Source organism: Suillus plorans (genome assembly GCF_016647745.1).
Source record: "Suillus plorans strain S12 chromosome Unknown HD556scaffold_5, whole genome shotgun sequence".
Lineage (NCBI taxonomy): Eukaryota > Fungi > Basidiomycota > Agaricomycetes > Boletales > Suillaceae > Suillus > Suillus plorans.
In genome coordinates, this window is record NW_024537389.1 from 605,468 (window position 1) to 616,238 (window position 10,771).

Here is a 10,771-nt window from a genome sequence, read left to right on the forward strand (position 1 = left end):
ATTCGCGTCTATTATGGAATTACCTGGAATACCCATGACAGAGTCATGTGACCTATCAGAAGATGCCGATCTTGATGACAACATAACACGTAAACCTTATGGAATGTTCCAGAGCCTGTCGGTTGCTATGGCACGCATCATGACATCATAGTTATATATAGAATCATATGATACTTTCATTTATTCTGATTGGTAGTCAGTTTGAACTCAGTTTCAGTCTCTGACTTAATATTGTTACAATAACATGCCGCCTTCACCCTATGCTCCCTCTTCCCGACTTACTGACACAGCGGAGCACCGCCAAAGCCTAGAGCGGCCTGGATGCCGCTGGATACCTAGAGCAGTCTAGAGCTGCTATGACGTCACCCCTGACCCAGAAGGCCTCCCGATCCCATCATGATGGCTGTCCGCCTCATGTAGAACTAGACCGACACATGCCGCCTCATGCGTTGATGAACCCTGAGGCCGGAGCGCCTCATGTACTTATCTTGACACAGAAGAGGCACCTCAATGCATCTTATCAGACAAGCATGGCTTGCCTCATGGATCTTATCTCTGACTAGGACAGATCCATAGATATAGACTCCTCCCGAACTATGTAGTTAGACCCTATATAATGTAGACACATATCATTGTATTCCCTACTTTGATATACTTGGTTTTCCCTTGAACATCCTTTCAGAGTGACCCCCAGTCCCTCTGTCTAAGACCGCACTTCTAAGGCTAGCCGACGCTACCTTAGCCGTACATCCGTTAGCCCTACAAGCTTGACGAGCTGCCGTGCTTACCAAGCTCGTTGGAGGATACCTCAGCATTCCGCTGAGCTTAGATACCGTCCTTCTGTCGCCAGATGATTGGCTATTCAGCCAGAGAAGGCTCGACCCATCCAAGTCGTAACAAATATATGTATATAGGTAGCTAGCTTGTAGTCAGTAGTTCTTTAGTTCAAACCTCTCGTCTGTACATTACTTGTACCAGCCCAGACGTACCTGCTCAATTCTATCTTTTGTTTGGTTTATCTTGTGCTTTGAGTCCTAGTCTTTGCCCAGCGTTCATTTGTTATTGGGTTGTGACAACAATTGGCTATTCAGCCAGAGAAGGCTCGACCTATCCAAGTCGTAACAGACAGAGTCTACAACATTCATCTTCTCTGCCACGATCGCAGCTGATCAAGGAGGAAGACAGCTTCTCCATATTGATGCACCTTGTGAGTTGTTATCCATCAATTTCAATGTTTTGTGACTCTTATATGCTTTCGGTACTGGCAGGAATGAGACTCCATATCACTCGAAGAGGAAGATGATCACTCTGACCTCGCACTCGAAGCAGCTAAAGCCAAACATAAAGTTTGCCAGGCTCAAAAGCACCTGGCAGATTGTATTTTGGAACACCATAAGATACTCACACATCTCTGCCACCGTCGTGCAGAGGCTGCAAATACTCTTTTATTATTAGCTGACCTGAATGTCAGGTGCTTGCATCTCAAGCGTAGAAAAGATGGTATCACAACATTTATTCGAACATAATTGACAGTAGTAAGTGCCCAGTTTGTGATGTTCCTGTACCGCACTGATGGCACTGCTAATTAATTCGCAGCTTAATGATATTGTAAATACTTGTGGTTCTTTTTCTTCTTTTCGCATAAATAGCTTCAATAAAAGACTGCTGTGGGTACAACAATTCAGATGGCGTATACTGAACAATGTGTTGGGTCTTGCAGAACCTAGCTGCTATTTGATCCTAAAGGGTTTCTGGACCAGGCTCAAGGCTCAGAGAAGAGGAAATATGATAAAAACTTGCTGAATACTCAGACTCATAGTAGAACTGGTGAAAAGGTAACTTGATTATGTAAGCTAAGGTGCAAACATAGTACTAGGTAAAACAGTCTCTGCAAGCCTAGCCAGGAATCATTCCCTACACCGCATTTGTATTTTCCTACACAAGGTTTATCATTTGTACAGTTTGTATGTCTGTGCTACTGTGTGCTTGTGAAGCATGTCAAGTTAGATCCCAATTATTGGCTATTGATAATACTAGTGAAGGCTCAGTATAGTTGTGGGAACAAAATACTGAATTGTCAGTACCTAGCGAAGGCTAGTGTACGATGTAGAAACAACAATACTGAGAGGAACAAAACAAAGATTGCTCCTAACTGATATATTTGTGTTGTGGTCTTTGCACTGCCTATTCTGCTATACTTGCCTGACAAGTGCGTTCGACCCAGGGGTCTGCGGTCTGGGAATAGTCTTGGGGGTAAGTGAGTGATGTGGGGTCAATAGTCCGAGCGCGGGAAACAATGTCCAAAGGTATAATTACGATGTCCGACGCAAAAGCGTCGGGTCCGATGTTTTCGGGGTTTCGGGATATCGGGTTCGGGTTCGGGATGTTGGAAACTAATAGTAACGCTATAGCGAGCGTCGGAAGAGCGAGCGGTGTGCGCGATAATAACAATGACTGATATGGATAATGAAAGAGCGATGATATTCGCAATATCAACTAAGAACTACGAAATATCGGGTTTGACCACTAAGCGTCGGGGAACTGCTCCCCTCTACTTGGATAATCAATAATGCTCGAGGTCAGTCCAATATATATGTAAGTACGTAGAAATGCGGAACCCATAGGCGAAAGTAGCGGCGGAGTATTTCGGATCCGAAGTACATGTAAATAAACATGAGGCGCTGCGGACTATGGGAAAACATGTAATAGCGCTGGCTACGACGTGAGTAATGTGCGAAATAATGAACTACACACCTAGTGGGGCTAGCAAGACAGGACGGGACACGGATAGGACAAGTGCGCGGGAAAACATCGGGTCCGATGCGGCCTAAACGTCGGTTTGGCGGGTTAGCGTCGGATAACATCGGGAAGTGATTAGCATGTGACAGGTATTTGGCGTGTACTGTGAAATAGCTCGATACGAGCCCAGCGCCAGCTCGTGTCCTACAACGAGTCAGTACAAGATGTAGATACGACGAGTGCAATACATACCTCAGTATAGTTGCGGGAACAAAATACTGAGGTGCAATCAAAAGACGAGCGCGATACAAATATCTGTGAGGATGCTTAGGTAACGAGTCCAGAGGATTAACGTGCGGAGAAGAGAAGATGAGAAGCACTAAATAACACATGGTACAATGGTGCAAGATAACAAGATAAAGCAAGAGAAGTAAGTGACTCAACGTATCAAGCTCTTGATGCTAACAGCTATTTGCTTGTGTGTCTGCAATGTGTGTATAATTAGGGCTGTTCGCTGTACGCCGTATTACGGAACTGTACGGGGCCATAATACGGTCGCTGTATCCGTACCATTGGCTGTTTTGGCCTTCAGTTGATGGTTACGGTGTACAGGTATCAAAGTACTGTATGTTGCCGTATTTGTACGGCCATATACGGCCATAATACGGGGTAAGTACGGCTTTTCTATAAACTACATGCCTTGACGCTACATGCAGTAGGCACATGTCTTATTTCTCAACGAGTCATTCCGGACCTGATCCTCACACCATGGAAATCCTGCACCTCATTTGCCGACAATCTATAGACGCTGGAATGATTGGTGATCAGTTGCCTTGTTGTCTAATTTTTCTTCCTGACAGTTTCGACCATCTAGGGTGCAGATGATGGCAATGTAAAGCTCCAGGCAAGTCATCTCTGCTTCTCTTTCACACTACATCTGACCTTTTATCAGGGACATCTAGCTCAACCGAGAGTTGTGTGCCCACCAATCATGAGCAACCCCACCTTTTCTCTTGTCTCATTAGACCTTTGACCCCCATTTTGCGTCTAATCAAATCAGGCCACGCATCTCGTCGTGCAGCTCCTCCCTCAAGCCTGTCGTCCCTTATTCTTTGGCATTGTTTGCTCAGTTCCATACATTTCGGCACATGACCTGTAAATGCATCTCAACCAATCGAACGACAGGCAAATATTCATTTCGTATGAATGTCCCGTTGACTTTGTGATGTGGAACCCGCAGACACCATCCGTTGGCAGGTATGTCGCGAATGCCACTGGGTGCTCTACCTTATATGAGCTGTCGCTCATTGGCATGTTTGCCAGCTCCTGCCTGATCCAAACGGCATCACGCTCCCAAAGCCCATTCAATTTCTCTTCCATCAACCAATTCCATCCCTCATCACCACCTTCCTCTGTGCCCACCTCCCAAATAGTTGAGATCGCTTCCCACTTCTCCCATCCGCTGAAGGTGAGGAATCTTGGCTGTGGGTGAAAACACTAAAAGAAAGGGGGCTCTACAGCAAGACCTGGATACGAGAATACAACTCGACCCAAAGGACAGCTACTGAGAGAAGTTCCTCGCAAATAAGGTGGAGGGAAACTCTGTCAACTAGATGGGCACTGGTAGGCGCGCGTAAGCGATACAAAGGTGCGCGCGTGAGCGATGCGAGGGCACGCGAGATGCGAGGGCACGCGCTGTAGAGACTCATGCCTCTCATGGTGTGATATGGCACTTTTCACTAGGGAGTTCATTGCACGAACTTGCAGCACCATTCTGTGTGCTATCTGCAGCTATCCCTATATGAGGCGCAGCTTTCCCGCGCAACGCGCGCCATGCGCGCACCATTCCCGTGCTTTACGATGTATACGCGCGCGCGCTTTCCCGCGCTTGAGCACCCTATAGCGCCAGCCATCCGGAAGCATCCATCCACTGTCCACCAAGTTCTCTAGTGTGTATGTTTCCATTTCTCTTATCTGTGTATCGTTCCACCTTTATTTTTATCATGGACCCTTACTTACATACATATATCTTTGCATACCTTACTCGGTAGCGATTTGGCTCCGCATGACAGCGCTTAGGCGCCATATAAGCGCCAGCATTACATACTGAACTCACTTTCCAACTTAGACTCTACCTCCCACTTACCACCCACTTACTACCTAGGTGAACATAGTAGAAATCTATTCTTTGACACCTCGCGCTCGTATCTCTTGTCTAGTATCTAATCACCACTCAAGCAAACTCACTCTTACTATCACTTGTTTCCGCTCACGCGCGCGCGCGTACCTTCGCTTTCCCGCGCCTCGCGCGCACCTGCGCGCTTTCTCGCGCTTCGCATCAGCCGACCAGTAGCGCCTTCGGCGCGCACTACTAGATCCTTGCTGCACTCGCTTCCCCTTTAGGGTCGAACGCACTTGTCGTCTCAAGTATAGCAGACTAGGCAACGCGCGACCTTACAACATTTACAGATACAGTCAGGAGCATCATTAGTTCCTCTCGGTATTGTTGTTTCTACAGCGCGTATGCGGAAGCGCACTTATGAGTGATAAGGGATGTGGTTTCAAGTATAGTAGAGGCGCGAGCTGTAGCAGATGGAGAAGTATAATCTGATTTCTAGTACTAAGGTGCACTATACAACTTGCAGTATACTGAGATAAATGGGGGGAAAAGTAGTACCCGAAGTAAAAAGAACTTCCCTCTATTTAAGAAGGGAGATAGCGCTATGCGGCGCTTCCGAGCGCGGTACCGAACCGAGTAACCATATCAACTTTAAATATAATCTAAAGTCTAAGATAGACTTTCTGTATGTAAGCGCGGGGATCGGACCGAGTGCACGTCAATTCAGTGAAAGAGATAAGAATAACGCACCAGTAAATCAGTGAGGACATAGGACGGACGGACGGACGGGTAGGTGCGAGAAGACCTAAGGGGAGGCGCACGGATGCACATGGAAACGTGCGAGTGCGTATAAGGCGTGCAAACGAGGCGCGTACATAGGGCGCGCGCGGGGGAGCGCGTATGACTGATCCTTCGGATAAGAGCTGGAATATGTAAGGAATATGTGGTTCATGGGGCCATATGTCCGGCATTGAGAGGTGCGAGTCTCTACACCGCCCCCTTTGCCTCCAGGGCCAGCTGATCAGTAGAACTCCTCACTGAGAATAGTCCTTCACCAGCATCTGCTACCTCTTCTGGCGGTGCACCACATGCCTCAGGGAATTTATGAAGATTGGCACGCGAGGCATTGACCCAATGCAGGAGGCTCATCATATGGTTTGCGTAACCGCGCCTGCGCTTCGAGGGTGGAGTCTGACGCCGTCCAAGGCTTGTTCTGTATGTCGTACCATACCGTATTACGGCCGTACCGTACCGTCAGCATTTTTTTTTCCAACCGTAATATACGGTTATGTTGGGACTTTGTACGGTTGATGGACATACACTATACGGCTGTATACCATATACGGTACGGTGAACAGCCCTATGTATAATAAGGCCTTGTGTGTCCTTGTGCCAATTTGTCAATGATGTGGGAACTGTCACGAAATTGGTAGTTTCCTGATGGAGACCTAAGTACTTTGCAAGTCAATTGTTTGTATGATACTATACCCATTGTATGTTACTAGTTCCACATCAGCTTGGGCTGGACGCTGAACCAAGAAAGGAGTCGGGGTTTTGGGCGCATAGTCGCCAGTACCCATATTGTATTATCATAAGATATATTGACATATAATGCAGTGAATTTTTCCCAAATCTGTGATGGTACAGCCACAATATGCAGCCATGTTTACTTCAAAACCCCTAAGTACGTATCTAAGCGTACAATATCTAAACCTCTATCTGATGATCAACTGACGACTCGTGGTATATCAGTAATGCAAGGGTGAGATGTTTATAAGGAGGTTCATTACTAGCATTCACGAGCTTGAACCAACTGCTCCGAGTGTCAAGCCAAAAAACCTGTCTCTCTCCAAGCAGCTACCCACTTCCCCACCAGTCCATCATCAGCGATAGGTGCACTCCTGAGACTCTTACTTGCTTTCTCACTTTGCACTGTCAGCAATGGGTACCGCGTAGCCAGTTCCTCTTGTCCGTATTTGTTCTCAAAAAATGTCAACAGCTTCCGGCTCGGGTTATTCACTTCATCAATAGGGCTAGCGCGCAAAGCCTTGATCCACTCGTGCCTCGGGAGGGCTTTAAATTTCAGGCCGGTGTGTTGGAGAGACGAGAGGACGGACGTCCACGGCACAAGCTTTGGGTGAATCACGTTCCAAACAGGGCACTCTCCCAAGGGCAAACGTTGATGGGGAACATTGACCAGGTCGATGATAGCCTTTGCTGCGTAGTCCACTGGGAGCCACGAAACTGACTCGTCGAGATTGGGAAGAATTCCGATTGTATCTGTGCACTGCCACGGAATATAACAATCACATATATCATCGATAACGGTTTTTCATACCTTGATGATGAGTGAAATAGCCTCCGTCTCGTTCCACACGCCATTCTGAGAGTCTCCCACCATTTGGCCAATTCCTGCACGCGCTTCAGTGACTATTTCTCCTATGGTGAACATGTCTCACGTAGCACGCCCGCCCGAATAGGTGTCTGCTGAGAGGCAACTTGACAGAGCTTCTCAGTGATCCACTTCGATTGCGCACTAACTGAAGTCAGAAATCTGAGCGTCAACTGCGCGAGGCACGAGGTGCTCACTAGCCCAACCCCTGAGCGACAGAGGGATCGTCCGTAATGGCTTCTGGGATTGAGTCTGGTCCATGCCAAGCTGCGACGGCACTGATCGAAGATGCGAAGTAAAAGTCTGCTGGTCGGGGATGAGGCGATGCCAGTGCGAGATTAATTAAATTGACGGCTCCACGGATGTGTGGTTCGAAGCTATTGCTCTGTTAGTCAATATTCATCGAATCGAGGTGGACTTGCCTAGAAATGCCAAGGTTGAAGTTGACCGCCCAAGCGTTCTGCACACAAGATTGACGAGAATGAACCAAGCAGTGTCTTTGATGCTTACATGAATGATCAGCGTTGCCCGTGTTGCGATCTCGTTGTACATGTCTGTCTGAAGTCCAAGCTTGTCGGTAGACAGGTCGGAAGCGAGAGCTTTGACACGCGTTTGAACCTGCTCATAGCGAGATAATAGCTTCCTTGTCTTCATGGAAGCTGCTATGCGACTGGACGCATCTGCATCGTCCTCTGCTCTGCACAGACAATAAACAGTGGCCACAGAAGGGTCCGAAAGCAGTTCATCCAGAATATATGCTCCCAGAGACCCAGTTGCGCCAGTCAACACAACCTACATCAATATCGCAATCAGGCGTAGATTTTTTGGGAAGTGCAACAGGGAGCTTACAACGCGAGGGGTAACTGAGTTGCTTGCGGTTCCATTTGTTCCGTTGGCATGAGCCTTTTGCGTATAAGCGAAAGAGCTGTACTTCTTAACAAGTTCCAGCATGATCTCGAGCGAGCTTCGTGGTGCTAGAGCACCTTCATTGCCATAGGACATTGCAATCAGGAGTCGAGCGATCCTGTATGTTTACCTTAGCCAAGGCTATATACAGCGTCATGCACATGCAAGGGATAAACGTACTGCGTGATGGAAGGATGTTCGAAAACAGTGTTGGGGGCCAGCTTCTTGCCATCTAGGTAGATCTCCTACACCGTTATTCAGCTTACAAGCAGTAATCAGCAGAACGTTTGAGCTGACTCTCTGAATGGTATTTCGTATTCTGCTAGACTGCAACGAGTCTAACCCGAAATCGAAGAGGTCAGTATCATCTTCTAGGCTGTCGATAGGTCGATCGACCGTCTTGCCGATTACATCTCTAATGGCCGTCCTAGCATCTGCCTCATCGGTCAGTCGTCTCTTCCCATCCTCGTCGATGTCACCCTCTAGTCGTTTATAGACCTCATTGATGATGCCTTCGAACTCCTTGTACACCCGTGGTCTGATGATACTGCCCTTATCAGCACGAGGAATCACTGTGCCATGAGGGAGAAATACAAGTGCTTCCGACGCAAGCTGCGAATGCGAGGGAGCCTCAGCATTGGCAAGGGCGACGATAGGCGCGACAAGCTTAGCGAGCTCTGAAGCAGAGCAGTCTTTTGCAATTTCGGTTGGAAGAATCAGAGCTCCAATTTGAATGCGGCCGGCACCGAAGATGATGGCATCCGCAATATAGGGAGATGAACGAAGTGTGAGCTCCATCGGGACAGGATTCGTCTTCTCGCCGTTAACCTGGGCATGTTGTTAAATAAAAATCATCTTGATTTGGTTTAATATCCATACCATGACCAGGGTGTCGTCGATTCGCCCCATGAACTTGTATGCGTCGGGGATGGTGGGATGCTTGATAAATAGATCTTTCGTTGCGTACGACCCATCGGGTCGGTTGCTCATAACCTTCGCCGGCAATTAAGACAATATAATCCAATGGTAGTATATATACTTGCCTTGTGGGGCCAGCCATCCAAAACGAGCAGCTCATAGGTATCCGCGCCCAGAGGTTCGAATCGCAGGTAGTCGTTCACATTCGTATTTACATGTGGCCCCTTAGCCCGCGTCCAATTCCAGCCCTTATCAGTCTCGAAGTCCCGGAAAGACGTCATGAGTTGACCCGTTTCAGCTGCATTGAAAAAAGGTATGCTGAATGTCCAGTTTCTCTCAACTTGTCAACATATCACTCACTAGAACCATAATGGCCTACCAAGCGGACACCCTCGTTGACAAGGAAGTCGCCGAGCTCGTCAGGACATGGGCTACCGCCGAACATGACAAGCTTAAGGCTCTTGAGGACTTGTAGACCTTCAGTGGTCTCAGCGAGAAGTTTCAATGCTAGAGGAACGCCGAATAGTGCCTCCACGTCTGGAGCTTGCTTGAGAAGCTTGATAACATTGGTAGACGTCAATGGCATTGATCCAGTTGGGAAGAGGTACAGCGGTTTTGCAGCACAGATTGCACGATAAAGATTGGCGTGGCCGTGCGCCTGTTCAAGGCAAAATAAGTAAATTCTGGTGAGAAATACATACAACATACATGATACAATGGCAAAGTCGTTAAACTTGCAAGACCAAAATTCATGAGGGAGTTGCCGACGGCCGCTTTGTTGGTTGCAGTAATCGGCTTTGGGAAACCAGTGGACCCGCTCGAGTGGATGACCGTGACTGGAAGAAGATATTCATCCTCCCACTTTAATGCAGGGTCCCATCGCGTCTTCTCTGGATGCAAAGCACGAGCGGCTGAGCCGAAAACGTCAGATGAAGGCTGGTTGATGATCGTCACAGAACTGGGGTTATCGAGATGTGTAAGAGCTGCTGCCGCGGAAGGCAATAGCGCGTCTTGCACTATCACGTGGGTTGCATTTGTCACAGTCAACAGGTGAGCAATTGCGGAAGGAGAGTTATTCGGCGATAAGAAAAGCACGCCTGTAGAAAGATTGGCAAGGTCAGAGCAAGACTTCCATATGTTGTGCACTAACAGTAGCCCATTCGATAAAGTGCCATCTCGGTGACTACATAACTGATGTTGCTAATGCCCAGAAGTCCAACGGTCATCCTACTGGTGACATCCCCTTTGGAACGTCCATTCAACAGTCCATTGTCCCGTAGGTGGTGGGCAAACAAGGACGCTGAAGCATCAAGGTCGGCCAGAGTATACTTGACATACTTCACGGTTGCTGTGAGTTTCACACACAGAATTTAAACAGTACGTCGTACTTACATTGAGGTTCTTGTCTGGTATGCCTAAGATCTCAAGGTTTGGGTAATTGCGAGTGCGTTCAGCTATGAGGTGATTGAACGAATATATCGTGGACATGATACTCAGGTTTTTCGATCAGTGCTAAAGGGTATCTGAAGAGTATCGCCGTTATTGCGGCAACTTCAGACCTGTTTTAAAGAGTCAGCTCAGTAGATTGATTATGCAGTATTTGAACCGACGATTTCCGGTATCGCGGACATGTCACATGGCGGCCGTAATGGGGGCCGGGCTGGCGGTCCGGCTAGGCGACCGCACCTACTAGCACT

General features: G+C 47.8%; 2 protein-coding genes across 2 annotated transcripts; both read right to left on the reverse strand.

Annotated features, from left to right (window-relative positions):
- Window positions 1–3,828: 3,828 nt before the first annotated feature.
- HD556DRAFT_1437887 (uncharacterized protein) lies at window positions 3,829–4,457 on the reverse strand (the record flags this gene model as incomplete). The annotated part of the gene is made up of 2 exons (XM_041305766.1): window positions 3,829–4,221; window positions 4,266–4,457. 2 exons carry the CDS (start codon window positions 4,455–4,457, stop codon window positions 3,829–3,831), a joined length of 585 nt encoding a protein of 194 aa, XP_041165717.1.
- A 2,226-nt stretch (window positions 4,458–6,683) lies between these two features.
- On the reverse strand, window positions 6,684–10,562 carry HD556DRAFT_1429570 (L-aminoadipate-semialdehyde dehydrogenase; the record flags this gene model as incomplete). Its single annotated transcript, XM_041304823.1, has 15 exons — window positions 6,684–7,145; window positions 7,197–7,270; window positions 7,318–7,394; window positions 7,448–7,627; window positions 7,673–7,710; window positions 7,761–8,042; window positions 8,100–8,274; window positions 8,337–8,401; window positions 8,454–8,984; window positions 9,036–9,149; window positions 9,224–9,372; window positions 9,435–9,732; window positions 9,783–10,171; window positions 10,225–10,411; window positions 10,467–10,562. The coding sequence occupies 15 exons, from the start codon at window positions 10,560–10,562 to the stop codon at window positions 6,684–6,686; spliced, it is 3,117 nt and encodes a 1,038-aa protein (XP_041165718.1).
- Window positions 10,563–10,771: the final 209 nt, after the last annotated feature.